This window comes from Centroberyx affinis, unplaced genomic scaffold, assembly GCF_046629955.1.
Source record: "Centroberyx affinis isolate AG114_WGS23_722 - 3 ecotype Tasmania unplaced genomic scaffold, CSIRO-AGI_Caff_v1 ptg003188l_1, whole genome shotgun sequence".
NCBI lineage: Eukaryota > Metazoa > Chordata > Actinopteri > Beryciformes > Berycidae > Centroberyx > Centroberyx affinis.
Window position 1 is genome coordinate 67,501 of NW_027281231.1, and position 18,922 is coordinate 86,422.

The window sequence follows — 18,922 nt, forward strand, 5'->3', positions numbered from 1 at the left end:
GGTATGATACAATATAGGTGTATATTGGGCTGTGTGATATGGTTGAAATCAATATCATGATAATCATAAGGATTTTTTTCGATATCAATTTATATCACAATATGGCTCACGTAACATGCTAAATAGAAATCAGAGTTTTTAAATAAAATTTGCTTGTTATCATCAGTTTAGTCAGCAGACTTGTGTGTCACGATATCACGATATGATTCCACTGAAAGACGATAAGCGATAATATCAAATTATCACCCGGCCCTAAATATAGTTACAGTAAACGACTCACCTTGGCCTTCTCTATGACGTTTGAGAACTCGCCTATCCAGACAAAGCAGTTCTCCGGAGTGACCAACAGGAAACAGTCTCCGCTGTTCAGAGACGACGCTCTGGGCTCCACCAGTCTGGTCTGGACGTGACGACGGCCTGGAGACGACACACAGTCACTGAGTCAGCTTTATTAATGGCTGAAAACCTTACTGTACATTTCCAAAAGATCGGTTTTACAGGAATTAAGAAAAGCAAACTTATTAGCAGTTTGACTGTTTGAAACTATTTTTTTAATTCTGCAAATTGTATGGGTTTCATGGCACTTAAAGCACAAAACTTTCTCAAACCATAACAGACTGTGCATAGCAAACTTTCAGTTTATGTAAAAACATCAATCAAACAATCACAAAAACTAGTTACATGGTTTTCAAAGGACAGTATCTATATATTAGAGCAATAACACCAGTGTTGGAGTCAGATTTCTATTCATACTGTATGCTAGTGATCTGGTAAAAAAAATCTGGTAAAAAAGGATCTTCTTATATCAAGTGAAACCCTTAAAATGAAACACATTCCCTGTCATAAATTCACGCATTTAGGCTTCAGTTAATAAGGTAAATTGACTTAAAATGAAGCGAACTGATCCCAGTTGTGGCGAGCAAGAAACTTCAATCTGCATTACGCTTCTTCAGCTCGTTATCAGTGACTACCTCCCATCTAGTCACGCAAATTGGAAACTTGACAACTTGATGGTGCAAGTAATGGCATTTTAAGCATCTTAATCCCGCTGCAGGGCTTAATAACGACTTGATGGACTGTCGCTGTTCCTCAGAGCAGAGAGGGGTGGAGGAACTCGACCACTTCTGTCAAGAAGATATTCCATAAAATCACATTTTCAGCATTTAGGCGGATGACGTGCTGTTTGTACGACATCCACAACACATACAGGCTAACAGCATGTAGAGACGCAGGAAACACAGACATGCACACACACTCCTACAGTGAGCAAGAGGAAAAAATCAATGAGTGTTGTTATGTAACCACTTGGATGCTGCTTTTAATCTTGTGGGATCTAGGAATCTTTGAACTTATTGAGCTTTGGTCGGATTAGGTTGGAAGGTGGATAGCTGGCCAGGAAAAAGAAAAGTGTGTGTGTGTGTGCATGTGTGCATGTGTGCGTGTGTTTTCAGAAAATAAGAAAAGCAGCATATTGAGGCCTGTGTATTTTTTTGAAACAGGGCTTCCACACTCACTTGCACATCAAATTAAAGGTCTTTTCAATTACTTTCAAGGTCTTTTTGGTGAAATTTAAGGACTCAGAACTGCCATGTTATGGGTATGACATGACATTGGTAAAAGTTAGACATCATAGAGGTCTCATTTCAAATCCTTTTTTTTAAACTGCTGCTATATCAACACAAATCTCCATCACTGGGTTTTCCTCAGGATGTGAAGTGCTGATGCTAGGACAGATAGCTGAGGCATACTGATTCATTTTGGTGTTATATTGGACTTTCCAGGCCATCCACTCATCTTCAAGAACTTGTAAGGCCTTATTTCATTTTTCTGAAATCCACAAACTTTAAGCAAGACATGAGCTTCGCTAATATTGGAGTTTTGTTGGAGATTTTCCTGAAAGCAGCGATACGTTTGACTCATGTTCAGGTTGCAGTAACATCAGTCAAGATCTCCAGGACTCCTTGACAGAGATGGCACTCTGTAATCCTTCGGGTGTAAGCCGTGTGAAAGACCTCTGGGCTTCACATGATGTAATACTGCTGTCTCGATGACGCAGATCACTGGCAGTACCACAGCCTTGATCTCATTCACAAAGCTCAGTGAATAATCTGAGTTACTCTGAATAAATCCAGAAGATCTCTAGAGAGCCGTTCATTGGTAGAGACAATGGAAAAACTCCTTATGCCGATCCAAATTTATACAATGACTGAATGAATGAATGAATGAAATTTTAGTTGTGTCATGCTGCACAGGTGGCAATGAAATGTAAATAGGGTTCGACTGATATGGGTTTTTGAAGGCTAATACTGATATGTCTGGATTAAAGCTGATATTTTGTGTTAATATATTGTCAATATCTTTAAATTTGACAATTTCCATGCCAAAAAAGTACAAACAAATGCAAGGATTCAGGTGTTTTCCCCAGAATTTCTTCCTTGTCAGGCTGGAAAAGCCTCTGAAACAGCATTTAGACTATCATGGGACACTAAAACTCTACATTGAAACCCAGACTATTCTACTAGGTGGGTTAGCAGCTCCTTAAGGCAGGGTGAGGCAGGTTTCATGGCAGTTTTTAAAGACTGCCACCCCTGAAACTTTTGAGCAAAATCATATCCTCACTCCATCACATACAATTTGGCCAATATCGGCTATCGATCTAACCCTAAATGTAAACATAATAAAGATTGCTGGGTAGAGGTGTTCATGCAAGTAAAACACACATGACAGTAGATCGGGTTTCACCTTTGATCTGCATTAGCATGAGGTTCTTGTACGGCACGGCGCTGTTGTTGGACATCTGCTCGGAGATGTTGACGCTGCGCAGACTCACGCTGCTGAAGTTTTCCTTACTGGCCAGTCCAGCCAGAGCGGCTTCAGAATACTCAGAGGTTTTAGTCACTGGAACACAAACAGCACACACTTGATCAGAATACAGACATGTGTTTGGTATGTTAACATGTATTTACACAAATGGAATCAATCAATCAAGAGGCTTAGTCTGATGTAATTTTGGAGGCTGTAAAGTTAGCATTTCCACCATTTGGTGTGTAGTCCAAAATTCCTATTGAAAATATAAAGTCAAAAATAAAGTCTGTGCTACTCACAGGCTTACTAGCTATACTACATTTTGTTCCATGAAATAAAATATCGAACATCACCTTTGTGAATTTTTATTCTTCAATTACTTTTTATATCGATTGTTGCTAGCAAAATGTTAAATGTTGGGAAAGGGTACTAGGTCGTTATCTAGCTATCTGGCGGTTTGACGTGATTAGCTAAATATATATGAACAAAAACAACTAGGCCTATAATAACTATTCAGTGCAACCCTATGAAATGAAATGAATTTTAATAATTTGAATGGATGAGATGAGAGGTAAATGATGTTGCTCATGACCTCAAAGCAATGCATCAGTGCTATTGTAGTCCGCTTTCCCCAATGATTAGCATTTTGTTAGCAAAAATCAATATTACATGTAACTAAAAGTTCAAAATCACAAAGTTGATCCTAGTGGATTTATATCTACCCGTGGAAAGAAACATAGTATGTATCTTGTGGGTATTTGTTCAACACTGCCCAAATTTTGGGCATTTTTTGAAAAGCCCATTCATATTTTCCACATAGGGATTTTGGACTACACACCAAATGGCAGAGATGCTAATCTATGGCACACAAAATGACGATTTCCGACCTCTATACCTTTGACTCATTCCACCCTTTTGACTCACTATTTCTCTCTTTCTCTTTCTGTCTCTTTCCCAAACACACACACACACACACAGAGACACACACACAGACACACTCAGACAAGTAGCATGGTCCACTCACTCTTCTCAGCCTTCATCCTCTTGCTCTCCAGCTGGGCCACGTTGAGTCTCTGCTCGGTGTACTCGTGCCTGATGTCCTGCCGGGCCGCCAGCATCTTCAGAGGGTTCCTGGACGCCTGGACGTTCCTGGACGGACGCACCGCCCGCTTGTGCTGCACCATGGCCGACGTCAGCCTGGACAGGGACCAAAGCACCGTTAACGGGCATGATGGGAAATGAGGTGTAATTAAATCAAGAAGGTGGCTGTTGTCATTGCTTTATCAAAGATGCTGCAGATTGATGAATTGACTGGTTGACTGACTGGGTGGTTGTTTTAAGGTGTCATACATCATAGATACCCAGCCAGCATAGGCATACATCATAATATTTGAAAGGCATTTCAAAGTCACATAAATAATTGAAGCATTGGCAACAAATGATGATTGCAAACTTAGAAATTACATTTTAAGTTGCTATTGTGAATACTTTGTGACTTATAAAGTGACTGAGTACCAACTATGAGATAATTCTGATGTTTGTGACAGAGTAAAGATATTGTAGAGTTGTGTGATTCATGCAGTGTGGGAAATTAACACCAGGCACCAGCTAAATCTTGGAGAATTTTTGGTACAATAAGTTTGTCTTCCCTGTCAGCCTCTTTGGCAGGTAACCAACCATGATTTGGAGGTCCCATCCTGTTCTAAAAACACTGAATGACAATGGCTGCTGAATTTTGGGAGATAGCAGCCACTGTGGCCAGCGGGCAAAAAGTTACATCACTACAGGCTTTGCCATCTGCTCACTTGGGACCCTGAGAACCGAAGATGGCGTCAAAGTCCTCGTCGATCTCGATCCTGGTGGGTATGCGTGGGAAGTCGGCAACGTGCCGGTAGAACTTGGAGAAGATCTCGTCGTCCAGCTTCATCACTTCCTTCACTGCCTTCTCGGTCACTGTCAGCGTGGTTTCCTGCAGACCGGCCACTGGAGGAAAACACAGGAGAGACAAGGTTAGGCTCTAATACAACTATGAAGTATGTACAGAATATGGGGGGTGGCACTTGACTAAAAAATTGAGAATCAGGCCTTATGATCAGAACGCCACTAGTTCGAAATATGTGTGAAATATGCAGGGTGTTGCTGAAGAAGAGCATGCATTCTTAGCAAAACCTTCCCTTGATAAATAAAGGTTAAAATTATACAGATTCTGGAGAGATTTGCTGCAGACGAAGATGACTAAGAATATCTTGAGAGTGTGATTTGCAATATGCAGTATTGTGAGTAAGGATGGAAGCACATACCTTTGCTATTCAGACGTCCCAGGAAGCTCTCCAACTTGTCTAGTTTCTTATCAGACTCCATGTCTGGCCTGGCCTCAATGTCTAGGAATGAAATAACTCTCAGTCTCAGTCAACAACTATGGTGACATACGAGATGATATCCAAGAGAGAAAATGTTCCATGACAAACTGCAATGATTTGGGCTGTCACCTCTTAATTCATCAACTAAAAGGTTATAATGTTGTTTGTCAAAAGAGTTTTCAGTCGATTCGTTTTTTTCTTTGATTTTTGTAAACATATTGTGTGAGTTGTACACAAAAAATTCAAAGTACACCTCTGGTTTCAGAATAACTACAACTACAACTAAACTGAACTCTAGATCTAAAGGTCAGTTTACATTATTGTATTTTTGCTCACAGGGAAACAGTAAACAGATTTATCGCTTAAAATGACTATTCCAATAGTTGATACATTCCTCTGACTGGTTTTCTTAGGACAGCTCTGGTAGCGATGACTTGCAAATCTCTCTCACCCTCTTGAGGTTTGTTGACAGCAGGCAAGCTGCTCTTGAGTTTGGTGGAGACTGGCGACAGGATGGGACTGATAACCGAGGAGGAGGCTGCCAGGCCTGTGGACACACCAACACACAGTCACACAAGATACGATAAAATATCTGCCATTGTGTTTTAAAATAGAGATGGGTGGATGTAAAGCTGAAATTCGACTTGCCAGTGTAAGTGTATTAAATGCAAAAGATCACGATACATAAAATCCCTCTCTGTACCTGTGTTGTTCAGTTTACAGTTATGATTTATTCTTGTTGCACTCCCATTCAGTGATTAAAAAAAAAAAACTGACAATGTCATTGTCATTGTAGAGTTCATTACCAAAACAGTGCCTCATTACCTGAAGTTAATCATTCAATATTTCTAAAATATTAAAGATCCAACCTTCAACTATGTTATCATTTTGTCAACAAAGGACAAAGCTGCCTTCTACTCTTTAAAAAAGCAACCTAAGAAAACGAATGATTTCTTTTAATGTTGTGTTTAAAGTCAGTTGACAGAGTCGGTGTTGCTTTTAAACAATGCACAAGGCAACTTCACATGTTGGCAGCCCAAAATGACAGCAACAGGTAACTGCTTGAATTTTGATGACCTCAATACCCAGAAATCATGAAATGTGACGTCAGTAAACTCCGCACTCCTCAGGACTAAATGACAGCGAGTAAACATGACACCAAAATCCAATTTAAGCAAACAGGGTGAATCTACAACATCTTAAGTTAGTGGTGATGGGACACTCTTCTATATTGTAACCCCACTTCCCGATAAAACGGGTGTAATTTTACATAAAAATCTTGCCTAGTGCAGTTTAAAATGGTGGATACTTCATTTTGGAGTGAAATTCTTCAGTGAAGATTGGTAAGTCAGAGCAGGTCTGTACACTGACCTTTCTTCACCATACGTGCAGCCACAGTGTACTGACTGGAGTCATTGGCTGCTCCCTTGCCCTTCGTCTTCCAGGCATCCTCACGAGTCGAAATCATCTGTTTCCTCTCCTCGATGGTCATCTGGGCCTCAATCTCCTCTCCCATCCTCTGGACAGACAGGGGAAACCAGACAAACCTGATTATCAAGAATCAAGATAAATTAAAGCACCAAGGGAAGTCTGGCAGATAGGCAAAGTGCTCTTTCCAGTTAAAAACGGTCAGTCAGTCAGCCATTTCAGATCCATTACAATTGTTACAGAGCTGAAACATGCATAACAATAAACTCTTAAAGATATACACTGAACTCAACTAGACATTTCTGGGCAGTATTTGAACAAGAATGCACTCTATTTTATTATATTCTGTCACACCTGTTTCACACCATTTCATTGCTTTTTTTTTTTTAATTCATTTTGGGTATTCTTTTATTTTGACTGTCAAAAGCACAAGTAAACTCTTGTTTTAAAGGTGTTATATAAATAAAGTTAGTATTATTTGTTTCAATTCCATACTCTTAATTGATGTGAAATGCCACAATAACTTTACAGTTTAAGTGCAGACTGTCAGCTCTAATTTTAAGGTATTTTCAGCCACATTGGATTTATTTCTGGAGCTACATCCAAAAATAATAATGAGATCATGGAGCCAAAGTAAAAAGTTGTATTGGCGTCCAAATACTTCCAGACTCCACTGCATAATCTCCCACTATCCAACACTAAGAAAACTGCATCCCCTCTCATACTTCACAGTAACTGAGTAGGACTCTTCAATTCCCTGAGGACCAATTATTCATGTAGCAATAGCACCAAACCAAGCAGATATAAATAGAGATGAGTACATGCATTCAAGCGTGACAAGTGGACGATCTTACCTGACTATACAATCTACACTATCCAACAAAGCAGCGACGGCTGTACGCTGAATTGTACTCGCTTTGCTGTAACCGAATGTCACTCAACAGCTCCCAAAGGGCCGTTCACACATGTAGCGTCAGCACCAAACCAAGCAAAGGAAAAGAGACTACAGTACATGCAGCCCGCTGGAGCGTGCCAGGTGCATGTCCTTACCTGACTATGATGGTCAATATACTGACACTTTTGGCCAAGGGAGATAGGAGGAGAATAGGTGGAAGAGAAGACAGGCTCCTAGGAAAGGTAGAGGTGAACGGATAAGAGGAAGGAAGGAAACGAGAAGATGGAAGGAAGAGTGATGCAGATAAAGGAAGATGGAGAGAGGGATGCAAAGGAGGGCAGTAATGCCAAAAACTGGGAATGCAACATGATAGGTATCAAACTAATCCAAGTCCTTTAATTTTCCAGAGCTGGCGTGAGTTTAACGGTTTATACACAATATTTTGTGTCCAAAAAGAGGTAAAATATATGTAAATATAGTCCTTAAATATATTCACCAATTTGTACATTTACCTAAATAAATACTGAAACTTCCAAAATTTAGGACAAATATGCACAGATCTTTCATGTCTATCAGTGTATTATATATCATACACCAGGAAACACACGTTGTACACATTCAAACAAAAAAAAAAACTTTCATACTCAAATTTATCAGAAGGAGAATGCTTGTGAGTTAAAAGGCCATGCATATTTCAGATGCATCCCCAAATAAAAGGACACTGAAAATCATTAATGTCCATTGGATAAGATGTAAATTTGTACTGTTAGTAATAGAACAGCTGATCGCAAAATCCACTGCTACTTTGTAAGTCAACAAGCTGTGACAAGCGTATGTGCAAACACTTCACATATTACATCATCTGTGCAGTACACACACAATACAGCTTAAAGGTGCATTAAGTAAGATTTTTACTGTCTCATAGCACAAAATGACCATAACATATCTGCAGGGGGTTGATAGGATTTGATAGGAGATTTCTGGCTTTCAAAATTCACTTTCCAGCCTGTGCTCTGTTTTGGAAACGGCCCGTTTGTATTTTCACGATGGAGGACGGTGCTACAAACAAGCAACCAGCATCATAAGACATTTTGTTCTCAAGCCAAAAAAAGCAAAATGACAAATCAGTATTATTATTCCAGTATTCTGCATGGTGATATATTACCTTTTCACTAGACGTTTCTGTTGGATTTCTGCTCTAATTGGCTAGCTTACTGGTTCTTTTTGTGAAAATGTGACTTTTAGATTTCTGTCCATTACAGGCTACAGTAAGCTGTGCCAGAGACTCATCAATATGGTTGCAACTGCTTGGTCGCCAAATCCGATCGAGGTCGATAAAAGTCTTTAAAGGCAATAAATTACTTAATGCCCCTTTAAGTCAGACTCAGCAAAAGTGCAGGAAAGCTCAGAAAAGTTCCAGCGTTAGTTAGTTCCCCAGCAGCATCCCACTGCTTCAGAGAGGAGTGTTACAGCGTTACAGGCCGCATCGCACCGACACCAAAGACCCACAGACTGAGGAGAAGCAATCAGCCTCACACAAACTCAACACAAAGCTGTGATTGGACGGCGCAGGTCCCACGCGAAGCTGATTGGCTGAATGTGTGGTGTGCGGCTGCCAACAGGGCTGGGCGGCTTACCCACAGCTGCTCAGACACAGACACAGCAGAGTACTCCTGAATGACCACCCCTTCCTCCTGAGGGGTTAAACACAGGGGAAGGAGTGGGTCAGATGGAGGGAGGGATAGAGGGAGGGAGGGGGGTTGGGTAGCCATTGTCACCCTAATAGGTTTAAGGGTGTGATTGCCTGGAGGATTACCATCTACATCTGAGCAGGCAGTTTCCCCCTTCTACAGAATGTTAATGTGAAGGAGACGAGCTGCAGGAAAAGCTTAATTATTTTTAAAAGTGACTCAGCTGTTCAAACCAATGGTAATGCAAAATGTTGGTGATTTTCATGTTTTAATTTCAATTGAAGGATTAAATGCTCCTCTATGGGTTGAGAAAACTCTACCACCCTTTGAAAACCCACTGGATACACTCCAAAATACATGGCAGTCAATCTGAAAACAAGCTGTTTTTCTTAGTTCCTGAAAAGTTGACATTTTGGAGGTATGAGGTTTTCACCCTACAGCGACTATACAGTATGTATTCTATCTGTCTACAAAAGACATTTCTCCATATGTTCTTATACCATTTTCCCTCTAATACTGTCAAATGAGCTTTCAAACATCATTATCCTTTGAGGTTGAAGTGAAACTCAGTCTGCAGTGTCCAGATCTGATTAGATCCTGTAGAAGAGGGGGATTTCTCCCAAATACCCCAGACTGCTAATTCCACGGGGAGACTGCCCCATATGCTGCCTAGGCTGCAGCCTGCAGGGTCTGGATCCTGCTGATCTGGACCACTGGGCTCACACAACAGATGGGCTAAGGGGGGAAATGAAAGGAGCACTTAGCTGGAGGAGCGGGGACAGAGGCTGGCATGGAAACCCAGGAGGATAGGGGCTGCAATGTGGCACTGTGACCGCATTTACTTTGGCTGCTTTGGTAAGGCAGAAACCATGAAGTCTATCTACCTACATGCAGGTTATTATTCAGGGAACCACAAAAAATTATGTAACCCACAATTAGGATATAAGCAACTTTCTGGCAGTTCATTAGTATGGGTTAGCCCATGGCCTCTAAAATTCCTCTTAAGTGAAAATTCCTAAGTGAAATGGGAGATAGTGGACTTCTGACGAAGTGCTGTATATAGACTGTTACACTGTGAGTTTAAAACTGATCTTGGATCAATATTGTAACTCTAAGCCGCTTTATAAATATGGGTCATGGGTCATTTTGGTCATAAAGATAAACAAAGCTTGCATTATTGATCTTATAAAGGATGTGTTGTTTTCAGCACATCCTTGTGGCTGTGACTCATTTATGTCAACCCAAAATAATAGTTAATAACAGCATATGTTATGCCACTATTTGATGTTATTAATAACAACACTATATATAACACTATTTGATGTTGCTGAAAATGACTCACTATCTTTTTCAGAGTGAGAATAATGCAAAACTTTGTGCTGACATCCTGTGTATGACGTTTATTTTGGTTGTGAATATGATCAGTGAGTTTTCCATTATTAACACCGCAGCGCATAGAGACTGACCTTCTTCTTGTAGGTCTGCTCTGTCTCCCACAGCTGAGCCTGCTGCTCGGTGGAAGCCACCTTCACCACCTCCTGTTTCTTGTTGATCCTGTTCCTCCAGTCCTCCTCACCGCTCTTCTTCAGCAGCGCCAGTCTGACACACAAAACACACACAACACACCATTAAATATTGTTGGACAGTGAACTGCTAAAGTTATTGCCCTGTTAGCTGGTGCAAACTGGGTTTTGACAGTAATGGGTTTTGGAATTGCACTGGCACTGCTAAGAAATTCTAACAGAAAGCTGCTGCCAATTTCTCAGAGACAAAATTCTGGTGTGAAAACCTTTTGAATGTCGTAGGAGGAGACGTTCAGTAATATAGGTTTCTAAGAGTTCTGCACCTTCCCTTTAATGGAATAATCCACAAGTTTTTCATATAAATAAATATCCAAATAAATGCTATTCTCTATTGCTGATTGATACCATACAATAGTGATTTAACTATTATTAGCCAGTTCATGCAAGCTTTTACATTTGCTTTTTTAAACATGTTTGCATGGGTTAGGGTTATCTCTTTCCTAAGAAAAATCCTCTGGCACACAGGTAGTGATGCATTTTATTTTTCCAACAGCAGCAACAATGGTTTGTTAGAAATAAACAGAAGAGGAAGTGGGTAGTTAGCATGAGCCACCATGGCTGAACAGACAAAGAAAAGAGCGCCACCTACAGAAAATCAAACTGCATCAACAGAAAATCCAATTAAATAGACGTCACAGTCCCGCCCACACTGTTTGATTGACAGGTGATCTCTTCCCAGAGATCACCTGTCAATCAAACAGTGATGAGGAAAGCGTCTGTCTCCGAGCCAAAACTAGAGAGAACATCGGCATTGCCTTTCCAAAGATGAGAAACACTCCAAGATGAAAAACGACAACGAGGAACGATGCAGATGTGGCTCTTTTTCTTTTGAACTGGTAGCTTTCACTGTCATTTATTAGCTGCAGTCTACATTGAGTGTCTTTATTATTATATTGGGCCAGTGCCGACATTGACTGCAAAACACCAAAGTTATGACTGCTTATCACCAAAGGTGTCGCTAAACTCAAGAAAAACAATGTATGACCCATGGGACTGTATTTTAAGTTCAATGACCCTTGGAGTGATCTATAATGAAAAATGAATACAAGTGAACAAAAACTGTGGTGAATGTTAAAATGATATTTGCATTACATTATCATGGTTTCCATCATTTTCACTGAGGTTATTCGAACAAACATCCATCAAGGGTGAAAAACCAGGTCAGAGATTTATGTTCTGCAGCCAGAAAAGTCGACTGAGGAAAAAGGCGTCAGGTCTCCAAAGGAAGCAAGAGGAACGCTGATAATGGATGACTTGGCGGCGGAGGGAAAGTATGTCATCATCTCTGCTACTGGGGTGTGGACAGGGCAGAAATGAGGGCATCAGGAGGAGTAAATCTACAGAACCTGCTAAATCTCACAGGATTCCTCCAGTCCACACGACTCTCTGCAAGCCGGGAGGAGAAACACAATGTTGCTAAAAATAAATCACCTCCAAAAAGGTAAATGGGTGGAACAAACCTATATACAACAAAGCAGGACACAGTGCTACAGAGTCTGGATCACTGCTCGCCTGATTCTGTCAAACACTTCATACATTGACGAGGTGTCGGATTTTGACCCGTCCAGCAAATAATCTTTTTCAACATTTCTTTCACTTTTTAAAGTGCCAAGCTCTGATTGGATTCCTGATTTATGAATGAATGGAATCAAGGTTGACTTGTGTCCACAACTTTGCCAGGCAAGGATTAAAGGAACAATCGATCCACCCTCAGATACTATTACACTGTTATATATCATGAATCTGTGATGTTGAGTGCATTCCACGAGTTATTTGGTGAAGTGTTTCTTTTTTGCTGTACTCTTTCCTTCAACCTGCCTTGTCTACTTGTACTTCAGTTAATGATTTCCTACATTTCCCATAACGCCTTTGTCAACCTACAGAGAATGGGCCTGAACTTGTTACATTTAGATGTGGGTTATATGTGTAGGTGGAGAGAGCGATAGTGATAGCATAGTAAGAGCATAACAGAAAAAGTGAGAGTCACATCCCTTACTCAAAATTCAACATGTCTTGTGGCTGCATTGCATTCTGGTCTATTGAGGCTGCAGTTGGTGGAGAAATTGGTCTCTCTGCCTCTTCTACAATGGATTTCTCCCTGTATGATTGTTGAATATCAGTGCAAAACGGCAGCTCTAGAAAGAAGATAGAAGCCTTCGCTCTTTGATTATGAGGGACTGACACCAAAACCTGATGATGTTTTAGATTGCTTTTCTGCTATCAAACTCCATTGTAGCTGCTGGAAATATCTCAATGTGACGTTACATTGTCTACGTTTGTCCAGTTATCCATCAGAATAAGAAAAATACAACCAAACAAACAACAAAATGGGCCCAGAAATGCAAGGTACAGTGTTGAAGACAGTGTTAAAGTGTTTTAGGATTTTTTTCCTTTTTTTATCTCACTGTTTTTGGCATTGTTAGACCATGGCAACTCAACAATAGTAAAACTATATGGGACTTGGGTCATCCTGGTGTACCATGTTTTCCCAACATCACAGGTTCAAATCCAGCTGACAACCTTTGTTGCATGTCATCCCCTCTCTCTCTTCTGCTTGTCCTGTCACTCTACACTTTATATGGTCTAACAAAGTGAAATGCAAGAAAGATTATCAAAAACAAAACTACAACTATACTACCAACATAGTGTAACACTTTCACACCTTCAGCCACCACTCACCTCTCTTTGATGGACATCTGTTTGGCGGACATGCTGTCAGACAGTTGGTCCCCAGAATCTGTGGGGGACAGCAGATCACCAGAGTGGACGCTGTGCCGGCTGAAGTCGTCGCTGTGGTCCAGAGGCAGCGACTGGGACTTGACCAGCGACTGGGGGAAGGACTGGGGCTTGGGTAGAGTCTGCGGAGGCGCCTGGGGCTTGGGAAGAGGCTGCGGGGCTGTCTGGGGGTAAGGCTTAGGGAGAGGCTGGACAAAACTCTGAGGTTTGGGTTGGGTTTGCGGGGACTGGGTTAACGGTTTGGGGTGGGTGGCTGGGGGCTGTGGCTGGGTGTAGGGCTGGGCTTTGGGTTGGGTTGGAGATGGGTGCTGTGCGAAGGGTTTGGGGAGAGTTTGAGGAGGCTGGATGAGAGTCTGCTGCTGCTGCTGGGTGCTAGACACGTGAGACACACTCCTGGATGAGACTGTTGCTACCACTGGTTTCAGTGACACAGGGTGATCTGGTGAGTCTGAAAGAACAGTATACACATACATGTAAACAGAGTGTCTGAAATTAACCTTTTGGTTAATCTGCCATGGGTTGGTAAACTAAGAATAACTTATTGGATAAAGTAAGATAGATATATGTCAGCCTACCCATTTTCAGTGCTTTTTCATGTATAGAACCAGGTACTGTGTGTTAATCTAAAACTTGCTCACTCACTTGTGCAATGGATCAAGTTGATATGTCATCATGAAGTGCAACAGAACTCAATATAACCAAAGATTTCCAATGTTATCTTCTCTAAAAGTTAGCAACCAGAGTGGCAGGTGACCCTTATTGATTTATCCACCAAAGACAAATTTTACCAGCAGTTGCTGCTTGACAAGTGATTTCAGATCTTGTACATACATACAAATATTCTGACATATGCACACACATGCACATCAATAACAAATGCAATGATGAGTGTAACATCAGGGCACATATAAGATTGCACTGTAAATCCCCTGTGTAATCAGTGCTCATCCCTCAAATACATGCGTGTGCACACACAGACATATGCACAGGCTTTTGCAGAGAAGCAATCTGGTTTGAATCATATGCAAAGCCTGCTGTATGCCCAGTGCAATGTGTGTGTCTATGTGTGTGTGTGTGTGTGTGTTCATCATACTATAGTAGTATAATAGCCTACACTATAGTCTCTCAAGTATAGGGTCTCTCCATGCAGGACTAAATAAAAGAGTAGAGGCTGCAGACAAGGCTCCCATTGTGTCCTCCCTGCCCTCTACCTCGCTCATGCAAGTACTGGCCAATTGTTCTGCACTCTCTCACTGAGTGCTTTCATCTCTCTATGTGCTGTTTGTGTGCATGTATGGGAAAAGACCACCCCTGGACACACTTTGCATTAGCACATAAAAACAGGTCAGCAGCCCCATTACAGTATGTGTGCAGCCAAACCCACAGGCGTAAAAATCGTGCGAGGGGACCACAGCCCTTTATAGGCCATGACAGCGGTAAGAGCGTAGACACACAGGTCGATATCAAAATCTGTTAGCTGACAAACTGCATGTCACAGAAAGGGCTTCCTCTTCGCAGACAAAGGGAGCCACGAGGCAAATGCATGGAAAAATATGCTAATTAGATGCAGCCCCAGACATCTCTCTCTCTCTCCTTGACTCTCTCTCTCTCTCTGTGTATTAACCAAATCAAATACCCCCAGCTGAGACAAGTGTGTGTGCAGCCGGCGGAAAGCAGCCATGCGCGGAAGCACGCTGCATAAGACAATGAGGATAATGAGATCCAGCGCCTCTTCAAGACACTGCTTCCTCTATGTCGCTCTGTCACTCCCTCTCTCCCTCTCCTTTTTTCACCTCTCCTTTTTCTCTCTGTCATTTGTCTCCCCTCATCTCTCCATCCCTCTGTCTCTTCCCCTCTCTGCTCCTTCTCTCTGTCTCTTTCCTGCTTGAATCAGAGAAGCCTCCTACCTGAGATGAGCGCCCGGCTCCTGCCGCTGCTCCTCTCGGTGTGCTGCAGCTCCTGTGTGGAGGAGCTGTGAGCTGCTGCAGCCTCTCTCAGGTAGCCTCCTCCTCCTCCTCCTCCTCCTTTCTCCCTCCTCTCCTGGGAGTCTCCTTCTGTGGCTCTCCGGCTGGGCAGAGGGGGGTCGACAGCAGGCTGAGGCTGGGGCTGAGGCTGGTACAGCTGCCTGTCCCTCTCCCTGTCCCTGTCGGGGGAGTGCGGCTTTCCCTTGCCTTGGCTCTCCTCTCTGGCTCCTCCCCGCTGTCTCCCCCTCACCACCTCCTCCTCCTCCCCCTCCTGCCTGCGACCAGTGGAGGAGCCGGCAGGAGCCCCCCCTCTCTCCCGGCTCTCGGAGAGGGGAGGGGAGGAGGTGAGCTCGGGCTCAGGGGGGCTGGGGTCCCCGCTCTGGGTCATGGAGAAGTACCTCAGCGCCCTCTCCTGGTGGCTGCCGGCGGTGCTGCTGGAGGCAGGGGGCTGTTGTTGGGCGGGGCTGTAGGGGACAGCGGTGGATTTCCCTGGACGGAGACCGTCACTGTCAACATTGCCACCGCCTGCCGTCATGGTTACCGTGGTGACCGAGGCTTGGGAGGTGACGGCGGCCACGGAGCGGACCAGGGAGGCTGACAGGGGCTCCAGTTTGACCCCGCCTCCGTTCTGCAGCTGCAGGAACAGCAGAGAAGATGTCAGAAGTTAGGATGGATAAAATGAGAGCGGGAGAGATGAGAGGATGGATAGGGAGGAAGGATAGAAATATAGATGTGATTGAGACAGAGAAGTTATGGATGGATGAACAGAGGAATGGATGGGTAGATGCGTAGTGTTGAATGGATGGTTGGATGAATGGATGAATTTTGAGAGGGAAGAGGATAGGAAACAACTATAAGAAAATAGCAAAAAATGGATGGATGGATGGATGGTTGGATGAATGGATGATTTTTGAGAGGGAAGAGGATAGGAAACAACTATAAGAAAATAGCAAAAAATGGATGGATGGATGGATGGATGTATAGATAGATGAGGCAAAAGGTAGTAGCAGTCAAAGCAGATGAGGCAAAAATAAATAGAGCAGTAATTCAAGCTTGCTTTCGAAGCCTCAGCTGTACAGCAACTCCTTCATTCACAAAACATCCAGAAAGGCTTGGGAAGGACAGGCCTTGAAATAATTGAGTCATTCATAAACCTGTCATGCAAAACAATTACTCTCACTCATTCAACATTTACACTCTGACATTCATAAGCATCTCATTCATGACGTTCATAAACATTGTTTTACACCAGAATGCCATTCCTCTAGCCTGGATCCAGTCCCATAACTTTTTAATTTTGTTCGTATTTGTTCACTAACCAACTGAGTTGGGTGAGGGAAGCGGGTGAAAAATGCTCCCTATTCCATTAATAATGGAATAGGGAGGACTGAAATATAGACCCAAAGAAAGCCAGTCTCATGAATCACAAAATTCAGATGGTTAATGAGCAAATATGAGTGAAAAACAGAAATTCATGGGACTGATATTCACCAAGGGAAACACTAGAGGTCACTTCATGTACAGGATGCTATCTAAAAGTTCTGGATAAAACTATTAAACTCTGAACTAAAACATGACTTCTTAGACTTTATCATTCTGAAATGTAGTTTGGTCCAACTTTAGAAAACCATAGAGATTGCAATACGCAGCCATTTGTAAGAAGCTTGAGGTCCTGTATTGACTCTCTCACATTCATTATGCACACAGTCAATATCAAGGCCAGATTCACCCTCATACTTATTCTCAAGGTAAGCGATTTTTGTAACAGAGCAAAAGAGCATACACCACGTTGCGCTTAAATATCCCATGCTTGTTATGCTATGAACAAGCATTTCAGAGGAGCAGCTGACTTCCAGCAATGAGGAGCCTCTGAAATCAAACAAGGCAGTACAAATGTCCCTAACATTGAAGCTAACACCACATGACAAAGCATAAATGTAATACTTTAATGCAACAGGAATGATATCTGTTGTGTTACCTTGTTATCGTAACCTTAAAACCACAGGCTACATTGCATTAAAGAACATCATTAAGCATTCGCATTAAAAGCTACCACAAGCAGCAGCTGCCATCAAGACGTCACTGGTCACTAGCAGGAGCTTCTAGCTCAAATGCAACCAATCAGAAGCTCTGTCAGGCAGCAGGGGGTCTTACATGTTCTCCCTGATTGGCCTGTAAGTCGCTGTTAGACACCGGAGAGGTAACCATTGGCTCAGCTTCCTGTGTGGACACCAGTGATTAACTGTAACTCACTACTGGGAACATGGAGGTGAAGTCAATCTATTATGTGGCATCTGAAGCTGGGTTTCTTGGAATCACATCTCTGGTTTTTAGTGTGTATATATAGTTGTTCAAGGAATATCAGTTCTTCTTATGTACTCATCTTATTCTTCACTTGTGCTTATGCAGTAAAGAATGGTTATAACATGTGAAATAAGAGCACCGTATGGAATTATGGGATGCAAATACAGTTTTTGCACACAGGACAATATCTCTGTGTAAGGTGGTGACACACTAGCCAATTTTTTGGCAATGCAGATGGGCAATACTCCCACCAACCGGCAACATCAAAGGTCAAAAATCTATTCCTGGAAACAAGATACTCCTGCATGATTAAAGCACCAATGCTGATGCAGACTGTTGCACATCAGTTGCCCAGAAAGTTTCCCAATTGTGCCCCTAACCCCAACATTCCCTGGAGAAATAATGTCTGCCCCTAGTCTGCCCCAGTCCCTTATATGAGTTGTGGTCATGTGTGACATCTAGAGGCTACTGTGTTGAAAGGCAAGAGGGGAATGAACCCTTTGACCCCTCTGTGCATGCTAGGTTGTCCATAACCATGTTATTTATCCCCCAAGCACCAGAGAAACTGGTGCGCTGCTTCAGCCTCGCTGCAATAAATGTAAGTGACCTGGAAGTGACTCGACTCTAGCTGGGGGCCTGTTCAAGATCTTTCATCCGAGAATTGTTTAACCATAGTAGTTGTTTGACATTGTGGGAATACATTAGGTAGTGGGTGGTGAAGAAGCAGACAGTTCACTTGTATAGGCCTCCACACGTCTGAGGCGCTGGGTTACGCTGGTTGAAAACACTGACTGAATGAGGTCAAAACTTTGTGGTTATGCTTTTGTCGCTATGCTATCCTCACTATTTTGCAACGTTGCAAGCACTTCACCTTGGTACCTGCACCCCTGACATTTGGCCAGAGTTTAACTGCTCATCACTGTTCCTTTGATTCTGTTCCCTCTGTATCATTTTCTTCCTCTTTCATATTTTGTGGAGAGACGCCAAAGATGGATGCCACTGTATTAAGGGTTGGTACGTGGGTGGGGGATAAGAAAACAAAATGTTGTGAACTTGCCATCTTTGTCTTCTATTTATTATAGCTGACTGTTACTGTTTGTTCCTTGTATTTACAGCACTTTGTAAACTTTGTTAATAAATCTGCTGCCCTATATTA

General features: G+C 42.4%; 1 protein-coding gene across 1 annotated transcript in view; it reads right to left on the bottom strand.

The window, feature by feature from the left end:
* The window catches only part of svilb (supervillin b), a 54,591-nt gene that overhangs the window by 16,169 nt on the left and 19,500 nt on the right, over positions 1-18,922 (bottom strand). The window contains exons 17-29 of the mRNA XM_071538035.1: positions 17,617-17,682; positions 15,406-16,096; positions 13,442-13,946; positions 10,646-10,778; positions 9,126-9,182; positions 7,644-7,721; positions 6,537-6,684; positions 5,617-5,712; positions 5,106-5,186; positions 4,611-4,788; positions 3,830-4,002; positions 2,743-2,898; positions 281-417 (exon numbers count right to left, since the gene is read on the bottom strand). Coding sequence (XP_071394136.1) covers positions 281-417; positions 2,743-2,898; positions 3,830-4,002; positions 4,611-4,788; positions 5,106-5,186; positions 5,617-5,712; positions 6,537-6,684; positions 7,644-7,721; positions 9,126-9,182; positions 10,646-10,778; positions 13,442-13,946; positions 15,406-16,096; positions 17,617-17,682 — 2,499 coding nt within the window. The remainder of the gene's footprint in view (positions 1-280; positions 418-2,742; positions 2,899-3,829; positions 4,003-4,610; positions 4,789-5,105; positions 5,187-5,616; positions 5,713-6,536; positions 6,685-7,643; positions 7,722-9,125; positions 9,183-10,645; positions 10,779-13,441; positions 13,947-15,405; positions 16,097-17,616; positions 17,683-18,922) is intronic.